Source organism: Ursus maritimus, unplaced genomic scaffold, assembly GCF_017311325.1.
Source record: "Ursus maritimus isolate PB19 unplaced genomic scaffold, ASM1731132v1 scaffold_7, whole genome shotgun sequence".
Lineage (NCBI taxonomy): Eukaryota > Metazoa > Chordata > Mammalia > Carnivora > Ursidae > Ursus > Ursus maritimus.
Window position 1 is genome coordinate 40,505,320 of NW_024426885.1, and position 21,684 is coordinate 40,527,003.

Below are 21,684 nucleotides of genomic sequence, written 5' to 3' on the forward strand. Positions count from 1 at the left end.
AGAATGACCAGGAGAGGTGCTCCAGAAGATTCTCTAGTAGAGCATGGAGAAAGAGATATTATTATTTATTTTTTTACAGATTGAAATGCCCCTGAGGATCTTATGTATATTCACCCATGTTCCCAACCATTATGGGAACTCTGCATTTTAGTTGCTGAGACTGAGGTCTCAGAAACAGACTTACACTTCTGTTTCTGGCTCCTAAGTGTACCTCTGCTTTCTCATTGAGCACTACATCACAAACTAATGATGGCTAACTGAACATAATAAAAAAAAAAAGAATAAAGATAGCTACACCTCTCTGTTGTGATGGCTGTGAAGATTAAACAGCATAATGCATGAGAAATGTTTACAATGGTGCTTTGCCATTTTATTTTTTTATTTTTTATTTTTTTTAAGAGAGAGGCGGGGGAGGGGCAGAAACTCTTCAGCAGGCTCCGTGCCCAGAGCAGAGCCCTATGGGGCCTTGATCTCAGGACCCTGAGATCATGACCTGTGCAGAAATCAAGAGTCAGGCACTTAACCCACTGAGCCCCCCAGGCGTTCTGGCGCTTTGCCGTTTATAAATTCTGTCACTCCAAGTACTTCAGGATCACGTGCTCCTCTATATACTTAAAAAATAAAATAAAAACTAAAATTAAATACTAAACGATTAAAGCATGCAGGCAAGTCTAGTAAAAGGCAAAGTCTTTAGTCTAGTGAAGACTATTTGAAGGCTTTAAATTATTTTTTGGAAATATCACATCCAATTATTTAAAGGAATTTACCTTTTTGTTTTGGGACGGCCCTAATCAGTACCTTAAGCACACGCCTAGTCCGGCTGTTGAATATCTCAGCACCGAAAGCTCAATAAATAGTGTTTCGGAGGCTACCGCGGATGACAGGGATGGTGAGGAACCGTGTCTCCGGAGTTAGAACACGAGCAGGCTCCAGGCCCAGAGACTTAATCAGCATCACGGGAAGAGCTGTAGGCTCTGCCGGCAGCATAATCTGTCTGCAGAGATCATTCACGGAAGGAAAAGAGCACAGCAAGGATCCTGCGGAAGGAGCTCTCAACAGTCATAATTTGTCCCTATTGTTATTACCCCGTGTGGGGGTGGGAGACATTGGCCGGGACAGAGTCCTCTCTGCTGATGGGTAGAGATGGGATACCAGATCTCACCGACGGAGCCCTGCCGAGGGCGTTTCCAGTTTCTGGAGCAAGAAGTCGCTGCTGCGAGCCCAGGTGCCTCAGCCTTCTGATGAGGCCTGGAACGTCGCAGGTGACGATGCAGACGGTAGATCCAGCATAGAGTCGTGATTACCATTCAGACGTAAAAGCATTTGCATCAGGCTGATACTCCAATCTCTTAAGAATTCGATGGGCCTGATGCAGTCGCCACCCCTGATCGACCCTCAGGGCTCTGACCAAATTCAGTCTCATGACCTGGTAAACTGAGGAACGACCTTGGGCTGTGACCCCACCTGGGACATGGTGAGAGATGCCACTGATAGGCCATTTGCTCTGCAAGATGTCCATGGCTTGTCTTGCTTTCACAGTGGCGCTCACCACCTGGAAGGTTGCTTTCTACGCCTGGGCCTTGGTTTTTCCATTCGTAAAATGAAGGGGTTGTAGCAGAGGATATTTCAATATTTCAACAACTTGATAGACACCACTGGGAAAAGGAATCCCTTACCCTGAGGTGACGCAGAAGAGTCTGAATGCTAAACACTTGTTCAGAATAGTCTTACTCTGTTGTATCATTTTCATAGTAACTGCTTTCCAGGTGTTGTTTAAGGAACTCCATGATAAAGGAGTCCTAGAGTTAATAAAATAGGAAATGCTATCATATTAGAGATGAGAAATTCTATAGCAAGGAGATGCGGTTAGCTCAGTGTTTTCCTAAACTTATTCGGCAGTCCTACTCTTTTTGTTTTCGGCACATCTGTTAAAATGCTTCTCGTGAACTGGCTTGAAGCCCATTATTTGAGATTAGTGGGACCATCTCTTCTAAATTGGCCTTTTTCTTGCTCCAGGTCACTCAGCAGCTCCCGGAATACGGTGTGCTGGTTCATCGAGTTCTCCCAGAGAAGACCAGGGGCGAAGGGGAGATGGCCTTGGGGATCTGTGCCAAGGGTGTCATAGTACACGAAGTGAAAAACAACAGCAGGATTGCGACTTTGCGGTTTCAGTGGAGAGAAATCAGGAAGATTTCGACTTGTGTGAGTGTACCTCAGTGGATAACTGCTTCATTGTCCTTTGTCCTGTTGCCCCTTGAAAGGAGCAGCGGGGTCGCGCGATCTCCCCCTGACCAGGTAAACCCACAACCAGTTACTCCGATGCACTGTGGCATGTTTGGAAGAAGCCTACCTGGGGATCGGAGAGTCAGTCCCCAGGAGGCCGTCTCCTCCCCGTCTCTTGCCCGGTCTTCTCTGCACCCCCACGAATAGCCATCAGCCAAAAAGTCTACACCTTCCCTCTGGGTAGAGTTCTCTTAATTTGGAGAATCCACCGATGCTGAGAGCAAGGTTGGTGTTGGGAGATGGGAGAGGAAAGCTTACTGTAGGTGGAGTGAAATCTGCCAGGTTTTGAAACATTTCTCTTGTGCTTTAAATTTTCCCCGTGCACACAGTGTCCTGAGGCATCTGGCCTGTCTCCCATGAACTACAGGTGTGCTGTAGGACACTGGGGACTGCGGATCGTTGATGCCCATGGAACATTTAAAAGCCGTTTTTTATTTTTATTTTTATTTTTTTTATTTTTATTTTTTTAAAGATTTTATTTATTTATTCGACAGAGATAGAGACAACCAGCGAGAGAGGGAACACAGGCAGGGGGAGTGGGAGAGAAAGAAGCAGGCTCATAGCAGAGGAGCCTGATGTGGGGCTCGATCCCAGAACGCCGGGATCACGCCCTGAGCTGAAGGCAGACGCTCAACCGCTGTGCCACCCAGGCGCCCCATTAAAAGCCATTTTTTAGAAACAAAAAATCCCTATTAAACATATCACATTTGAAATATTTCAGTGTCATTTGCATGAGTATTTATATACTTCCTGAATTTAGTTACAATAAATTTGCCACCAAAATCATTATGGATGCCCCCCCAGATTGCTCTGGTGCCTAACCTGCCTGCTTGCCTGGTCGGTCACCCCAGCCAGCGCGCCATTTCCTTTGGTGGTGATTTCCTTATCAATTGTGAAGGTCTTTGCCTTTTGGCCCATGGAAAAAAAAATCAGCTCTTTCTTTCCATTTAATAATCTTTTAGGGTTTTAAGAATTTTTCTCCTGGCTAGATTGCTGTTTTTATGCTCATTATCTGATGTTAGAGTTTCCTAAGTAGAGCATACTTGGTTTAATTCATTTTCTTAATGTTTCCTTTGTGTTTTCCATCTTGGCCGTTGAGGTTGACATACTGTTGAAGCATGATTCTTGATAGTTTTTCTTTTTTTTTTTTTTAAGATTTTATTTATTTATTTGAGAGAGAGAGTGAGAGCACAAGCAGGGGGAGGGGCAAAGGGAGAGGGAGAAGCAGACTCCCCGCTGGACGCAGGGCCCCACGTGGGACTCCATGCCAGGACCCCGAGATCATGATCTGAGCCAAAGACAGATACTTAACCAACTGAGCCACCCAGGTGCCCTCTTGATAGTGTTTCATGATAAATTAGTTTGTCTTTGGAAAAAAAGCTTATATCTAAAAGTAAATAACTGAACAGAATTTAACTGAGTTCTTTAAAGTGGCTTATAATACACCATTGGGAAACTTTACCCCAAATATTTTTGACTATATCTAAAAGTAAACAAAATTTATATTTGTAAGTTTTTAAAAATAATTTTAATGACTCAACTTACTTTAATTCAATTGAAAGATGATTTGAGGAGTTTTAATTATGGAATTAATTCAATACTATTGTGTTGCTTCCTATTTTCTTTACGTCATGGTTAACCGTTTAAATTTTTCGATGTGATCTGTTTAGGACATTTGTAAAAATGCAGATAACCTAAAACGTAATTTTGAAAAATAGAATTTTCGAAGTTATAAAGTTTAACAAGCCCCTTAAGTTAATGCTTTATATTTAAGTTGGTTTAATATTTATAAACATTTATTTTCCCATGACCAGGGACAATCTCTTGACTAAAGCCGGAAAGTCATCAGGTTCACAACACAAACTTAGTAGCTTAAAAAAAAATAAACAGCCTTGCTGCTAATTAGGATTTCCATGCCTTGATGACCCTCCTCTTCCTCGGCACAAATACCTTTTTTATGGAAAGGTCATCCTGTGAAATGACGTCACCAATTGATTGCGACAAATGAGGCATCTTGAGAAAAAGTGACTATCACTCTTCATGCTTCTGTGAGCACAATAAGCGAACTCTGTGAACAATACAAGAATGAGCTCAGGAAGTAGGTTTGAGATTTGCCTAATTAATAGCAGACGCCAAGACGCTTCAGGCAATTGCAGACCATTGCTCTTGCCCGCCTGCAGGGAAATAGTGAGAGAGTTAGAGGAAAATGCCATTTTGGACTGTGATCGTAGACATGGTGGCAGCCTGTCTGGGACAGAGACAACAACGTTAGTTCAGAAGATTATCCATTCGAGAAAGGGTTCGCTGTGGAATGATGACCCTACCGGTGTTGGTAACCATTCTGGGTTATTCGCGGTGGTTCGAAAGCCTGAAGAGGAACGCAGAGAGCAGGGGAGGCTACGGGCTTTGTAGGGCTCCCTTTAAGAAAAAGAATACAAAGTTCTGAATGCAAACTATGAAATGAAAGTGAATATTCCTTTAGAGTGAGAAAAGAAATCGCCACAACTTGTGAATTTAAAAATGGGAACAACTATGCCAAACCGTCAAGCCTAAAACGATTACTGGTATTAATTCACTCCCCGATCAACTGTAAGTCCTTTTTTCTTTCAAATGGTAGTGGCGTGCACTCTGATGGTGTTTCCATATCCTGACACTTTCGCAATAGCTTCTCTAGAGGCACCAGAAGTCTAATGTAGACTTTCCTCCAGCATCGCTGACTGAAAGTTATTTTTCTTTTTGAGAAGATGCAGAAAGCCTGACACTTTGCACAGAGACACACTCGCTGTTTGCAGTGCCGCCTCAGGCTTCTGGGCTACAAGGGCAGGCAATCGAATACGCTCTACTTCGTGTGATTCTCCCTCAAAAAAAGGAAAAACATCACGTGATCTGTTGAGAACGCAGTACCTACAGTTCTAAAGTATGTCCCCGAGAGGACAGAACTGCCGCTTGATCGGGGTGTTTTTGAGAATTAAGTCCCAGTTTTCATTCCTGACAACTGAAAGAGATTTCTGTCACACCGGCCTCTAGCTCTGAACATTTCCGAGCTTGCTTTCCACACTTCACGAGAACACGCGAGGACCTGGCCAGAGCCCTTGCCGGCCCCTCAGCTTCGTTAGCTCCGTGGCAGGTCTGCCTCCGTCTGGAAGAGCATCACCGTTCTGCAAAGAGATAGCAGACCAGACACACACACACTAGTGGGCGAACGAGCAGCAGTAACGATAAAACTACAGGGGATGAAATGTTCGAAATGGCAAAACACGGCTTTGAAACGAAGGTGATGTTATGGAAGCACCGAATGTGTTTGTACTGCAACAACAGAGGCGCCAGTTTTTTTGTGTTTGTACTGAAAACTCGGAGATTCAAGTTTGACATCCTCTTGTTCACAGAGCAGCTCGTCTCTGTAAAAGTTTGCTTGCACACACGCATTTTCATTAGATGATGTTATCAAAATGGAGAAGAAATCCAAACTATGACAGTTGAGACTGTTTTTCAGCTTTATGCCTAGAAATTCCACCTACTGTGGTACTTAAAGCTTTAGTGTCTAAAAGGAGAGTTTTGCCAAGAGTTTATGAGTTGAAAGAAAGATTGGGGTGTGTGTGTGTGTGTGTGTGTGTGTGTGTGAATGATTCTCTTTTCTCAGATTTGTTAAAGAACAGTTCTTAGATTTTTTTTAAAAAAACGACACGCTCACCTAAAATTTTTTAATAGCTGAGTGCGCTTACTAGAAAATCGTCAAGACCATATGAGAGCGTATCAACGTGTACTGACAAAAGGGATGAATTCCAAGCAAATATTCAAGTGTGGAAAAGCAAATATTCAACCGCTGGAGTTCAGGCGTCATTATAATTTGAATACTAAGAAAAAATCATTAAGGCTAGCAGGGCAACGTCTATGAGTGCTTGAGAAAAGACATTATTTTAAAAAATACTGGGGAGAGGCTAGTTCAGTGGGGCTCCAATTCACTTGCATCAGTAGCCGGAGTTTCAACATTACATATGTCAATAAAGTGAAAGAATATTTAGAAAATGCTCAAGTTTTTTAAAATTAGGTTATGGGTAAAAACAGTTTCTCAGAGGAAAAGTAATGAATAATTATCTGCCTTTTGTTAATATTTGACCCTGTGGATGGCGACTCTTATGAATTAAAAGGGATTAGCATTAATAAGGATCAGGGGTTCCAGGGAATCCTTTCAAGCATAAGCCCTGTATTTATAGAAATTATCTTTCTAAGAGCAAGCTCAAAGCTCTTATAGAAATATCTAGAATATCTAGACTAGAGATTTTATTTAGAAGTTATATATAAATTCATATTTAATATCATCTCTATTACTTTGCATTTTATTGTTTTTATTAATATTATGTATTGAAAATAGTCACGGATTTTTTTCCCCAAAGCTCCATATAGACAATCCCATATAGATAATCCTCTCCAGTTCATCCCACTGAGCTGTACAATATTATCACTTTGTATGTGGGCCCTGAAGGTATAAACGTGGGGAAGCATTTCCTGGTGATGTGACCTGAATTCTGTTACATTCTGAGGACTCTTGGTGTGTTTCCTCATCTGTAGGATAAGGACAATTGTATGACCTCTGTCATTCCGTAGCTTTGAGGATGAAATGAATTAATATCCAGAAAGCACTTAGAACAGAGCCTTTCCCATAACAGCAAGAATATGAGAACGCATACAGCGATCTTTTCTATAAACCTGCTAGCTGAAATTTTGTCTGCAACTTCTGGGAGTTTGTGCAATGAGAACTATAGGTGTATTTTATGGACTTTCGAAATGCACACTGAGGGTTATGTTCACTCTTTGCTGAGGGCCAACTTGTACCTGAGTCATTTCATATGCTTTTCACCTAGTGCGCTTCTTGGCAGTTAGCAATTGCCCGATGAACACACTTTTTTTTTATAATAATTTTTTTAAATTTATTTATTTGACAGAGATAGAGACAGCCAGCGAGAGAGGGAACACAAGCAGGGGGAGTGGGAGAGGAAGAAGCAGGCTCATAGCGGAGGAGCCTGATGTGGGGCTCGATCCCATAACGCCGGGATCACGCCCTGAGCCGAAGGCAGACGCTTAACCGCTGTGCCACCCAGGCGCCCTATAATAATTTTTTTATTATGTTATGTTAGTCACCATGCAGTACATCCCTTGTTTTTGGTGTAATGTTCCATGATTCATTACTTGTGTATAACACCCAGTGCACCATGCAATATGTGCCCTCCTTAATACCCATCATCAGCCTTTCCCATTCCCCCACCTCCCTCCCCTCTGACACCCTCAGTTTGTTTCCCAGAGTCCATAGTCTCTCATGGTTCATTCCCTCTTCTGTTTACCCCCCCTTTCTTCTTCCCTTTCTTCTCCTACTGATCTTCCTATTTCTTATGTTCCATAAATGAGTGAAACCATATAATTGTCTTTCTCTGCTTGACTTATTTCGCTTAGCATTATCTCCTCCAGTCCCGTCCATGTTGCAGCAAATGTTGAGAACTCATTCTTTCTGATAGCTGAGTAATATTCCATTGTATATATGGACCACATCTTCTTAATCCAGTCATCTGTTGAAGGGCATCTCGGCTCCTTCCACGATTTAGCTATTGTGGACAATGCTGCTATGAACATTGGGGTGCATATGGCCCTTCTCTTCACTACGTCTGTATCTTTGGGGTAAATACCCAGTAGTGCAATTGCTGGGTAATAGGGTAGCTCAATTTTTAACTTTTTAAGGGACCTCCACACTGTTTTCCAGAGTGGCTGTACCAACTTCCATTCCCACCAACAGTGTAAGAGGGATCCCCTTTCTCCACATCCTCTCCAACATTTGTTGTTTCCTGCCTTGTCCATTTTTGCCATTCTAACTGGCGTAAGGTGGTATCTCCGATGAACACACTTTTGCTTTGTGAATGAAGACAAAAAAATTAAAAGAGGAGTTTTCTGTAATCTAAGAAACAATACTGGGCCATGGTCAGACATCTGTCATACACTTCTGGATGCCTAGTACATTGATCTCGAACTGAGGGCTCCAGCATTTGATAACTCTGGATAGTTATGCTTCAACGGCTGGTAAACATAACCAACACATGAAAACCTGTCTTTGCTTCCTTCAGCGAAAGAAATTCACCATCACAAGCAGCATCACTGGGAAAAAGCACACGTTTGTCACTGATTCAGCCAAGACCTGTAAATATTTACTGGGACTCTGCTCTGCTCAGCATGGGTTTAATGCTCAGTCCAGCTCCCTGCCCGTTGCAGCTGGTGAGTAGACACTATATTCTCAACCTCCAGTTTAGAAAGTTTGTTATTTCATAGAAATATATGTATAAATATCTACAGTTGACCCAGAAACCTCCAGAAAGTTTTAGATCTCTCTAATGACTCAAGAGATACCATTAAGGTGAAATACGTTTTTTTTTCTTCCACTGGTAAATGCTAAAATAAATAACACGGCGGGGGGGTAGGCTGAATGGATACAATCCTTTCGAAGTGCAATTGGGAGTATATATCAAAAGCCTTTAAAAAGCTCATGTCTGTGAGCCCTGCAATTTCACTTGCAGACAGATATTTACCCAAAGGTGATAAATATAAAAGTACACAGACGTTTACGCTCATGGGTGTTCACCAGAACGTTCACTAGACGCTATTTATAACAGTGCCCATTTGGAAGCAACCCAAGTCTCCAAAAACTAGTGAAATAAATCAGAGCACAGCTCTATAATTTAGACATTAAAAGTCAGTTTTTGGAGAATGACGACACGTGAAAATGTGCACAATTTGGCGCTAAGTGAGGAAACGCGAAATACGAAGTCATATCTCGCGCCAATAGAACTTTCTGCAATGATGGAAATTTGCACACTGTTTGTTCTGGGGTCACTACCAGTGTGTACCTACTGACACTGGAAAGGTGGCACACAGAACCGAGGAACTACATTTTTTTGGTTTGTTTTCTTTCATTTTAACTGACATGTTTAAACGTGAATGGCCACCTGGGCCTACTGCCCTGGAAAGCACCGGCCTAACCACCAGGATAGTAACTTGGTTGGTTTTAACACGTTCTGGAACAAGAAAGAAAGAGTATGGAAACGAACTGCACCAGAGTACTTCATGGGTTATTACTACCTTTGTGGGTCCGGCACACGGGCATGATTGTTTTCTTTTTTGTGTGTTTTTCAGGGTTTTCCAAACTTTCAACAATGTGCATGTAGAATGGTTTTAATTAGGAGAAAGACTATTAGGTGAAATGAGGCCACACATCATAGAAGACTAGTTAATACTTACTGAGTATTTAGGAAGGGCTAAGGAACTATTTATTATTGTTATGAGTACTTTCCCAGGCGGTACGCTAAACCCTTCCATGAATTATCTCGTTTATGCTCATAATACACTGTTTCCCGAAACTGCAATTATCAGGCAGCCTTACGAGGTAGGCACCAGCATTAGTGATGGAAGTGGTCCGAAGCTCGGAGAAGTGAAGTCATGGGCCAGCCGGGTGGTGCCGGGGCTGAGGTTTGAACCTGTGGCTCCCTGAGGCCTGGTGCCTATGCTCTCCACTTGGTCAGTAACGCCTCTCGCATCCTGCCAGGACGGGGACCTTAGGACTAGAGAGGTTTGGCGTTGAGCGTCGGATGGAGCACATTTGCTGTTGATCTCTAAGCACTATTTCTTCTTTAGCTGGAAAAAAGAACCATTTAATATAGCAGTTTCAGCCTTCATATTCATACAGTGGTCTCTGCGTGCGCGTATCACCCAGGAGCTTGCCAGGAATGCGGAATCTCAGGCCCTATACAGACCTACTGAATATGTCTGCATTTGAAAAGGAGCCCAGGGGATTTGGATGCACAGAAAAGTTTGAGAAGCCCTGACTTGGAATATGGCCCCTGGAGCCCAGCGGACTCAGGGCAGTGACACTTACTAGCTGTGTGCCTTGGGGCCACTCGCTTGCCTTCTCTGAGCTTCAGTGTCCTCGGGTGAGGCCCCTAGTGTCTGGGAGGCTTTAGAGGGACAGTATGTGTGACGTTTCTCGCTCCGGGTCCCGTGTTCATTGCTCTCACGAGTACTAACAGTAGCTTCTGCTTATGGGGGTTTGGTTCTGTGCTGGCTGGTTCCCAGGGGGACAGTGAATACTGGGTTCTGGGGGCCTGGGACACGGGATCAATCAGGAAACAACCTCGCTGAGCATTGGGATGCAGAACCAAACAGACAATAAAGGGGACATGGGATTAGCAGCAAACCCAAATCAACCATAAATACTTCATTGAAGGTGCGGAGCGGCAGTTTTAGCGTGTTTGCAGGGAGCTGGAGAGAATGAATGTAAAGTAACTTTATTTTACCTGCTGTTGCTGAGATGCCATGTGAAACGTCATCAATATTGTTCTATTGCCTGATGTCAGTGAATGTAAAATATTTATAAAGGTCCACAGGCTCACTTGTGAAACTAGTCCTTCTACGCTTGCTTTACTCATAATGCACTGTTCTCTCAAACTCCAAATTCTACCATCGTAAGAGTTTTCAGTATTTAACATTTGCATTAAAAGAATTATTTCAGACGATTTTTTCTTTTTTTGGGCCAGGTCCATGTGATGCTATTTTCTTCTATTTTTTCTAGCTTTATTGAATTATTAGTGACATAAATATGTAAGTTTAAGATGTACAATGGGATGGTTTGATATGCCTATCTGTTGCAAAATGATTACCACAATAAGATGGCTATCACCTCCATTCCCTCCCATAATTACAATTTTTTTTTTTTTTGCGGTGATAACATTTAAGAGCTACTCCCTTAACAACTTCCAAGGATATAATACAATATCGTTAACTCTACTCTCCATGCCGTACATCAGATCTCCAGAACTTACTCATCGTACAGCTTGGAGTTTGTACTCCTTGACCAACGTCTCCCCATTTCACCCCCCGGCTTGTGGCAACTACCAGTCTCCTCTGCTTTTATGCGTTCAGCTTTTTAGATTCTGCATATAGTGAGAATGGACAATATTTGTTTGTCTGACTTATTTCACTTAGAAGAATACCCTCAGAGTCCTTCCGTGTTGTCTCCAATGGCAGGATTTCCTCTTTTATGGCGGAAAAATATCATATATATGCTGTATACATATGCGCATTTCTTCTGCTGCTCATGTGTTGATGGATGCTTCGGTGGTTTCCATATCTTGGCTGTTATAAATAATGCTTCAGTTGAACATGGGGGTGCAGAGATCTCTTCGAGGTAGTGTTTTGATTTCTTTCAGGTATATACCCAGAAGTGGAATTGCTGGATCATATGGGAGTTCTATTTTTGATTTTTTGAGGCACCTCCATCCTGTTTTCCGTAGTGGTTGTACCAGTTTACCTTCCCACTAACAGTGCACGAGGGGTCCCGTTTCTCCACATCCTCGTTAACAGTTGTTGTCTCTTGTCTTCTTGACAGTAGCCATTTGGACAGGTGAGACATCTCACTGTAGTTTTGATTTGCATTCCTCTGATGATTGGTGATACTGAGCACCTTTTCATTGGCCTGTGGGCCATTTGTATGTCTTCTTTGGAAAAATTAGATAATTTTTCTTTGCCTTTAAAAAAGTGTCTTTGTAGTAGAAACTCTTTCTGCAGACGCCATGCTCAGTGATTGCATCCAGCTAAGAACTGGCCATGTCCATCTATGGCCCCGTGTGGTCCTCTAGACCCAGCGAGTCTGCAGTTGATCTCATCCTTCCATAAACTCTCACCACCACAATCTTTGTCTTGTTCAACTGAGACCACCCCCCCACTGTGCAAGAAACTGGGTGGGTGGGTGGGGGTCTGAACCTGCATCCTCTTGTCACATCCCACCTCTCACCGAGTGCTCTTGAAGGGACTTGCCACTGGCAGTCATGTCCCTCTAATTGTCTTGCTCTCAGCCTTTTCAAAGCGCCGATATGATTATGTTCTTCCACACTGAAAATGTGCAGGGGATTTCTGCTGTCTGCAGGGACAATCCCATTGTCCTGTGAGAGGCAAGTCAGACTCTCCCCAACCTGGCCTGAACCCTGACATAGGTCTTGCCCTGAGTCCTCCACTTTGTTCTCCAGCTACACTGCGTGCTGTCTTGCAGGCCGCTGAACACACAAAGAGGTCTCAGATCCATAATTAAGCCTGAGATGACTGTCCCTCTGGGCCCTGGTGATCAGAAGGCTGGGCATGTCTCGGATGAATCCCCTCTGCTACTGTTTTTGTCTCCGTATCCTGGGCTCCTCCATTTCTAGTGTGGACTGTGGAGGTGGCCGACTCAAGTGTAGGTCCTGCTCTACCACTTACAAGCCCTGGGACTTTGAGCAAATTATTAGCTCTCTTAGCCTCCAGTTCCTCCTCTATAAAATGGGTATAACAGTATCTACCCCAACAGGGTTAGTGTAAAGCTTGAAGGAGACCATAGAGATAACGTGCTTACGGCTGTGCCTAGCACATGTAAGCGTTCGGCAGACATGAGTCGTTGGTGTTGACGTTACCGTAGTTGCTTTGTGTCTGAATGTGCCCGAGCTCTGGGGTAAGATACCATACAACTCGTGCAAAAGCGGCAGGTCCTATTCAAGTTGCTTACAGTCCTTTGTTCTCTCTTGCCCACTGTGTGAGTGAGAGTCCCAAATGCCCCACGGACACAGAAAGTTCTCAAGAAGTATTTTTGAAAGGCTACCTTTTTCAGTGGGCACAGCCCTGGCCAGGGACCAGACACCATTGTAGAGAAGGGGGGATTCTGCTTGAGAAAGTACATGCTCACAGACCCCCTGAACGTGGAAGTCCTTCACCGTGCTTTGCACATGCGTACACACACACACACACACACACACACACACACACAGAGACAAACCCAGAGCCACAGAGGCGCCATGTGCCTGAGCGTTTTTTCCTTCTGTTTCAGCAGGGAGCAGATGGCCAGAATTTAGTCATCATTTTCCTTTTTCACAATACAAACTGGGCTTTATAAAGCCTGGCTAATTTAAGGGCTCCATCAATCAAATCTCGATTTCTTATGAATGACATGAATAGTTGTGAGAGTACATTACATGCGTGCTCTCGAGTTAAGGACTTCATTAGAGCCATTTGTTACCTCTTCCTGCATGAAGGAGGAAGGGAAGTTCAAGGCTGGGAGACTCAATACATCTGATATGTATTCATATTTCAGAATACTGGATCTTAATATTACCAGGGAAGCTAAACTGTGTGGAGGTTAATTTCTATTCCACAGGCCAGAGCCTAATCTGGGAGTCCAGGTAATTTGAAGACCCATTTGTTACAACGTTTGTGGGGACGGTTTTGTAAAGGCAGCAAGCAGAATGGGTGGCGGCAGTAAATTTTATATCAGGCTCTTTCTGCCAGTTTTATTGTGACATTGCCGTGAATGTTCACACCCATCAGAACCTTGGCTGGGGGCCCATCAGCGACAGGGGGAGGGAGAGCATCTCCTTTCCCTTCCTGTGTTTCTGAGGTTGCTTTCATTAGCAAATGCTAATTAGGAAGGCTTGGCATCCTCGGGACTAACCACAAGAACCCCGAGTCAGCCTGAGGACAGACTGCACAGAAAGAAAGGCAGCACTAGAACCCGGGATGCGTTGTTGCCCCAAGAGTGATACGTCCAGCGTCGTGCTTGTGTGTATTTGTGTTGCTCATGTTTTTCTCCCAAATTTCAGACCGTGATAAACGTGTGCAAATGCCCAATGTGAGTCTTGCACACCTGGTCCAGTCCAAGCCTCTCACTTGGGTTCAGAGATTGTCGAGCTCAGAAAATGCGCTGTTCCCACCCGCGCCCAGGCTGGAGGCTGCTGCAGGGGTCCTGCTGCCCACGTCGCTGGATAACTACCCTCTGGAAACCAGCAAGGAGACTGCGGCACAGGGAAACCGAGGCAGGTGGGTTTGACACATCTGTTCTCTGAGCCCAAACCGTCTTGTACTTGGCACTCCAGAGCATTTTGTACCTGAAGGAATTGTTAAGGGATGTTAGATGTGTAAGGGAAATATCCATTCATTCAACTACAAACTAATTCCGTAGACATTTCCTGAAGGCGGGCCCTGGGCAAAGTCTCTGCTGAAGTCTGCAGGGCAGACATCCCATCCCCCATGGGGTTGCTCTATGTTTTGGTAGAGAAAGTACTAGGTGGTGAGACAAAACCTAAGAGAACAAAATAAACGAGTCGTAAAAGCTTCTTTGGTCTTATCATGAGCCAGGGACTGTTCCAAGCCCTTGCACACGTCACCTGATTTTACCCTCACCACCCTGTGGAGTAGTTTCTATCATTATCCCGGTTGTTCCTGGGGAAGAAATGGAGAGTTTGGGATTCAAGCACATGCCGCCGGCCCTGGAGTGGAGACTCCTAACCTCTCCGCTGTGCTGCTTTCTCGGCTGATGGATGGCTTGTCATTTAATTCATAAGTGAAAATAATGAGCTTCTAAACACGACTTTACATTATAACACACGGATCCATAAACTTAAAAATAGCCTAGAAGTTGGATTATACTTACATTGCAAGTTCTAGAAATAGCAGAGATTCACAGGCAGCACGTGACCAATGAAGGTTGCTGGAGGAGCTGCTCTTTGGAATGAGTTGTACGTTTGCTTCAGCAAGAGATGGATGATTCGTCTGAACTCTGGTGTCTGTCTGTCTCTAGCTGTCCACCTGCAATTCTTTTATGTGTAAAAGTATTATATATCTCAAAGTAATTCTTAGGAGATTGCCTCCAATTCTGTTGATGCAAATATGCATCACCATGGGGCGTGAACGGAATCAGTCATGATGGAGGCAGACCGTTGGTGTCCGGGCTGTTGTGTAGCAGAGGACTCTAGAGCACCGTGGCTTAATTAGAACATCAACTCTTTTGTTATTCTCTTCCACAGTTTTGTGGGATAGAAGTTCAGGCAGGCCTTAGCTGGGTGACTCTTCCTCTTCAGGTGGCACGGCCTGGGGTCATTGCTGGCGCTTAGCAGGACTGGTCTGGAGGCTCCGAGATGGCTGTACTTACATGTGTGGCCCCTTGGTAGGGATGGCTGGGACACTGAGCTCGCCGGGCACCTGTCGCTCCCCATGCGGCCTCAGGACCTCCCCACATGGTGCCTCCAGCCAGGTACTCAGGCTCCTGCTGGCAGCTCACGGCTGCACAGGCCCAAGGCGACGCTGCCAGTCTTCTTAGAGGCTGGGCCTGGCGCTGACACAGTGTCACTTCTGCCAGCCTCTTTTGGTCAACGTACTCCCAGGTCAGCACAGATTCAAGGGTTGCAGAAAGAGACCACCTCTTGATGTGGGAGCGTCCAAGAGTGCTTGGCCATTTTTCATCTGTCACTCGATTGATAGGACTCAGCAACACATTCTAGATGAGAAGCCTGAAGAAGCCGTGACGGACTCAAGGCCACTTTGAGAAGGTGTGGACTGCAAAGGCTCCTTCCCGAGGACGGCGGGCTTCCAGGGGTCTGCCAGTGGGTGCGCACAGTAGGGCCTTCACAGCACTGCGTGGAGCCAGCCTTCTCCATAGAAAGCTGAGTCAGAGGCCTCAGTAAACCCTGCCACTGCTCTCGTTTCAGTTTACAAATGCCACATTTTCAGGACCCTTCATAACTCACTGTGGGGGTTACTGGTAAAATGGAAAGGGAAATTGGGTCCTCGGCCAGCTGGACGGTCCCCAGAAGCACAGCTTGAGACAATGACTGGGGGCAGCTGGTTTTGTGGAAGAGTGAGTGCAGAGAGTGAGACAGGGAGGGAAAATCCAAAAAAGGAGGGCAGGGACGCCTGGGTGGCTCAGTCGGTTAGGTGTCTGACTCTTGGTTTTGGCTCAGATTATGATCTCAGGGTCGTGGGATTGAGCCCCACGATGGGCTCTGTGCTCAGCCTGGAGTCTGCTTGTCCCTCTCCCTCTCCCTCTGACACTGAGGACAGTGTCATCAAAGCAGCTGGTGTGGGCAACCAGGCCTGCATTCCAATGAGAAGTATGCAGAATACCTCCCCGAACTGTCTGTCTGAGGGACAGGCTTACATACTGGCTCCTACCCCCTCTGCTGAAATGTGATCTGTGGGAGGCATTAACTCTCTCGCACATTTAGGCAAGGTGGGGATAGTGGGGGGGAGGGTGCCAGAACTCTTTTCATCTTGCACAACTGAAACTATATGCATTAAACAACAATCCTCATCCTCCCCTCTGAGTCCCTGGAACCACCATTCTACCTTCTGCCCCTGTGACTTTGACTCTTCTCACTGCCTCATGTGAGTGGAATCACAGTTTGTCCTTCTATGGCTGACTGGCAGTAAGTGCCAGTCCTGGGCCTTCTTAAGCAGTGAGGGCACCTGTGGCCAGATCAGGTAGGCCACAGAAACCTGGGGCATAACAGTCCTTCCCTTTCTCCAAAGGCCCTCCCGAATGCCACCTTGTCCTCATAGCCTCTCTCGGCTGCTCCAGGACTGTGTTGCCTTCCTCTAAAGCCTGTGCCTCCTGCTGGGCATGTTGGTCAGCTCTACCTGGCAGGGAATGCACCTGCCCCACATCATGCAGTGGGCTGGGACCCCCGGAAGGCAGAGCCCCTGTCAGATCCACCTTGCCACGCCAGGGCCTGACGCCTGGTAGGTGCTCCGTCAGCTAGGGTCGAACTTGCTGAAATGCATAGTATCAACAGGAGCCCAGGCTGAGGCCTCATTTCTAATCTCTGAAGAATGGCTCTGTGCTTGCCCCTCGCCCCTGCACCCGCCTTCTCTCCCCCTTCACTACTGTTCTTCCCTTTCGAGCCCTGGCCCCTCTGAACAGTGCCAGGCTGCATGCCAAGAGCACCTGGCACCACAGATCGGAGGGGACAGGGAGAGGCTCAGTGGGAAGCTGCCCGCGCTGCAGCCCTGCCCGCGTCCTGCGGCCTGAAGCAGTGGGGCTGGCGTGAGCTCCCAGAGCTCGGGGCCGGTTGGGGTGATGAAGGGCCAAATCTGTCAGGTGGTCGACTTTCCTGGCCTTCCCTTCTTCCGAGGAGGCCCAGCGCTGGCTTTTTCCAGGGCTCTGAGCCCCAGTGGCTGTGCCCTCTCTACTCTGCTCATCCCTCCGTGCAGCTTTTCTCGTGCACAGCTGACCCTGGGGGCGGGGCATGTCACCCCTGAATTCATTATTCTCCTAGGGCATAGTGTCCTCTTTGTTTACTAGAATACTGACTCAGCCAAGGCCAGCTGCGTGCCTGCATGAAAGGGTCTTGTTCTAAGCTTGGTGTGATGAGGGGGAGGCCGACCCCAGTGCCTGCAGGGATCAAGCAGGTAAGTTACTGTGTGGAGGCCGCAGGGCCACTCATCGTGGGGGCACTGGAGCGCGCCCAGCCCGACTCAAGACAGAAGCAAATGACCTTGGGACCCACTAAGCTCCATACTTACTACCTTGTTTTGGAGCCAATGGTGTATGATCATTTCACAAGCATGGGGAACAAGAATATTATTCCTATTTTCTGGTTAAGGAAAAGGAGGTTTTGAAGGGCACATACCCAACTCAAAGTTGGGACAGCAGGAGGCTTACAGGAGGCTGAGGGGACCCTAGGGTCCCCTCTGAGACAGAAAGGCCCCAAAGCTACTCTTCCCAGTACACTTCTGACAACCAGGTCAGCCCGTGATGGGGTCTGTCAATGGGTCACCTGGCTGCCTTCCGCAGGCCGCCACCCAGACGCAGAAATGCCAGGAAGGTGCCTCTTAGAGTTGCCGTTTCTCATCTTGTGGCCTTTCCCTGCAGCCCTTGTGCGGGTCGGGAGCAGCTGGAGACCATCTGTTTGATCCAGAAGCCAAGGACGTGTGACCCTACCTCCGGGCCGTCTGTCGAGAATGTGCACAGGGGTATGCGCCGGGGTGTGGGCCAAGTTTGGGAGAAAGGAAACCTTGCACGTGACCTTGCTTGGAAGCTGTTGCTGGTACTTCCTTTTTCCTTCCCAGTAACAGTCACAATCTTTTTGTTTTTTAAATTAATTTCAAAACTACTTATGGTCAGGAAGAGCCCTTGCAGTCCCCCTTCGGCCTGGGCTGGGCAGGTGGATCTGAAATGTGTTAGTGCCAGTGAAGGTCCTCAGCGCTCTGGTCCAGCCTGAGGGGCACCTGCTGTGGAGTCAGAAATGCGCTGTCCACTTCAGTTCCAATCTTCATGGACCCAGATTATCACCTCTCACTCTTCACCAGAAAACATAGACAGGGGAGACAGTGTTCTCCTCTGTCGTACATCCTCTGGGGAAGACCCCAGGGAAAGGAAAGAAAGATTCCAGAACTAGAGAAAATATTTAGACTTGACTAAACTTAAGCCTGGGGATTGACTCTGGAACACCACTGGGCAGCTCTTTACCATGAACTGTCGCCAGGCTCTGCTGTGGTCCCCGGGATTGGAGGTCGGGGGAGAGATGTGGAGAGCATGGGGTGGTGGGTCACACTGGGGGATTTGCCCATGTGCTCTGTGGTCAGCATTGGCGCGCTCCACCCCAGGACTCCGGCTTGTCCAGAATGACCTCAGGGCCCTGCTTTGGGTCCCCTCCAAGACCCAAGCTCAGGGGGAAACTGTGCAGGGTGCCCTTGCTGATCTGTGGGGCCATGTTGCCTCTGATTATTAGAGACCCAGGAAGCGAAGGCTTCGCTATCCCATCTCTGTGCTCTAACCTTAGTTTTACTTTTCACTGCCCACAATACATCGCTGCTCAAATTCTGTCTTGTCCCAAGACCAATGCAGGAAAAAATAGCTATAGTAAGTTGTATAGAAAACGAGCCCCATGTCCCCTGCCCCCACTCTTGCCTCTGCTCTTGATGAGACAACACTGACCCAGAGAGGGGATTGGAAGTGTGTATTCAGTGATCCATTCCCGGTATTGTGTGGGCCTGAGCACGCGTGTGTGTAAAATACTGTTGACCCCTTTTGTATGTGGTTTCCGATGGTTTGGGGAAAAAGCACTATGTGACTTTGTTTCCACCTCTAGGGCCACAAAATAACAGGAGAAAGGGCTTTATAGCTGAACCGGAACAAGAAATCGTGCACGTGACACTGACCCGGGATCCACGTCGTGGTTTTGGTAAGAGAGGCTTCTGGTAGGTGAGACCCAGTCTCTCCCTCTGGGCAGAAGGGAGGCGTGTGCCATTTCCCCTTTTGACTTTTCTACTCCCCTCTCTTGACTCTCTCCCAGTGTGCCTTTTTCAGTGATCACTTCTTTTTCTTCACTTTAAGTGTCCCTAACAAATAATGGGACTTTGGGGGCAAAGTTTTCCTTTTAAGCCTGATAAGATTTGGGGGTTCGTATCTTGAGAATTTAAGTACAAGATAGAAAGAGACTTTTTAGGGGTGCCTGAGTGGCTCACTTAGTTAAGTGAGCTATTTTATTTATTTATTTATTTTTTTATAATAATTTCTTATTATATTATGTTAGTCACCATACAGTACATCCCTAGTTTTTGATGTAAGGCTCGATGATTCATTAGTTGTGTATAACACCCAGTGCACCATGCAATACGTGCCCTCCTTAATACCCATCACCAGCCTATCCCATTCCCCCACCCCCTTCCCCTCTGAAGCCCTCAGTTTGTTTCTCAGAGTCCATAGTCTCTCATGGTTGACTCTTGATTTCAGCTCTGGTCATGTGCTCGGGGTGATGAGATTGAGTTCTGCGTTGGGACCCGTGCTGGGCACAGAGCCTGCTTAGGATTCTTTTTTTTCTCTCTCCCTCTGCCCCTCTGCTGCTCTTTCTTTTTCTCTCTAAAAAAAAAAGAGAGACTTTTTATCCTAATACCATGTGACAACCTTTCTGCAGTATACTTAGATTCTTAGTGATGGTAAGGAATAGTTAATCTTTTTCACATCTTTATTGTTTATTACATTTAAAGGCCCTGAGAAACCGCACAAGAAACAAAACACTGAGACAAGACACTCTATTAAGAATCGTCTCTTTCTGGATAAGATCATTCCATTTGAGACAATGTGGGTTGACCTAGAGGGTATTATGCTAAGTGAAGTAAGTCAGACATAGAAACACAAATACCATATGATTTCACTTATATGTGGGATCTAAAAAAACAATGAATGAACAAAAAGGAGAATCCGACCCATAAAGAGAGAGAACAAACTGATGATTCCAAGGGGAGGGATGTGGGGGGTGGGCAAAATGGGTGAAGAGGAGTGGGAGATACAGTTTCCAGTTATGGTATAGGTAAGTCATGGGAATGAGAGGCACAGCGTAAGGAAGACAGTTAACGATATTGTAACAGGTGCACGGGGACAGAGGGGAGCTACACTGGGGTGAGCACAGCACAATGTATGAACTTGTTGAATCACTGTACTGTCCACCCGAAACTAATGTAACATTGTGTTTCAACTATACTCAAATAAAAACACAATCTCTTTCCTATTTCTGATTATCTACCGGGGCAAAATCTGATGGGTTGTGTTCCTAGCTTCTGCTGTGCTTACTGATGGGGGGGGGGCAATCAACTTTTCTCCACGTGTCTCACAGAGTGGAAAGAGCTGTTTGAGACTCAGAGGACTTAGCTAGAAATATCAGCAGTGCCCCTTGGTAGCTGTGCGACCTCACACAAATGACCGAACCTCTTTGGGCTGCAAAATCATTTAGTATCATCTTATTAAATATCATTGGATTACAGGCTTTGTTATGAACGAGGGTGAAGGCGTTGGCAAAGCTGACCCTGGCATTTTTATATCTTCTATTATACCTGGGGGACCAGCTGAGAAAGCTAAAAAGATCAAGCCAGGTACGTCTTTTTAAATTGCCAGAGACATTGCCTTAAGGAACTGCTCTTTCTTTCCTTGATGGTATTAAGATGTGTTATTTTTCTAGGAGGGCAGATCCTAGCCTTGAATCACATCAGTCTGGAGGGCTTCACGTTCGACATGGCTGTTAGAATGATTCAGAATTCTCCCGACAGCATAGAATTAATCATTGCTCAGTCAAAAGGTACGTCTTCGCCTGCATTCAGAAGCACCGTAACCAAGAACTGCTGAAAATAGAGGAGGTTCCCCCGCTTCTGAATGCAGATATTTACGTTGACGTAGGCTTGACGTTGCTTTTCTCGTGGTGGTGGCTTGCAGAGGAGCACTGTTGTGACACAAATCAATAAACTTGGCAGGCTTACAGGCAGACTGGGCTTTACTGTTGCTTGCTCTGCCCGATGGGAGTGCCCCGCTCCAATTCTTCATCAGATATGGCCCGTCTGGCCGTTGCATGGTGTTCTGCCCACTTTTCTTGCATGATGGGGAGGACATTCGTTTTGTCACCCAAGGCCTTATGGAAAGTGGCTGCTCCAGAGTTTCTACATAGCTGGGGCTTGGATGTGGCAATGGGCTGGGGAGGAGACTGGAGAGCTGTGTTTGAAGGTGAGTTCGCACAGCGGACATGCTGGTCTTACCTGGTTAAGACTTGGCCTGTTGGAGATCATCCAAAACAGTAAAGTTCT

At 46.0% G+C, this 21,684-nt stretch overlaps 1 protein-coding gene across 1 annotated transcript in view; it reads left to right on the forward strand.

Annotated features, from left to right (window-relative positions):
- Window positions 1-21,684, forward strand: part of FRMPD2 (FERM and PDZ domain containing 2) — a 77,013-nt gene that overhangs the window by 29,191 nt on the left and 26,138 nt on the right. Inside the window, exons 13-19 of the mRNA XM_040623772.1 lie at window positions 2,017-2,202; window positions 8,394-8,541; window positions 13,938-14,154; window positions 17,984-18,084; window positions 19,203-19,295; window positions 20,875-20,982; window positions 21,069-21,185. Of these exons, the coding sequence (XP_040479706.1) occupies window positions 2,017-2,202; window positions 8,394-8,541; window positions 13,938-14,154; window positions 17,984-18,084; window positions 19,203-19,295; window positions 20,875-20,982; window positions 21,069-21,185 (970 nt within the window). The remainder of the gene's footprint in view (window positions 1-2,016; window positions 2,203-8,393; window positions 8,542-13,937; window positions 14,155-17,983; window positions 18,085-19,202; window positions 19,296-20,874; window positions 20,983-21,068; window positions 21,186-21,684) is intronic.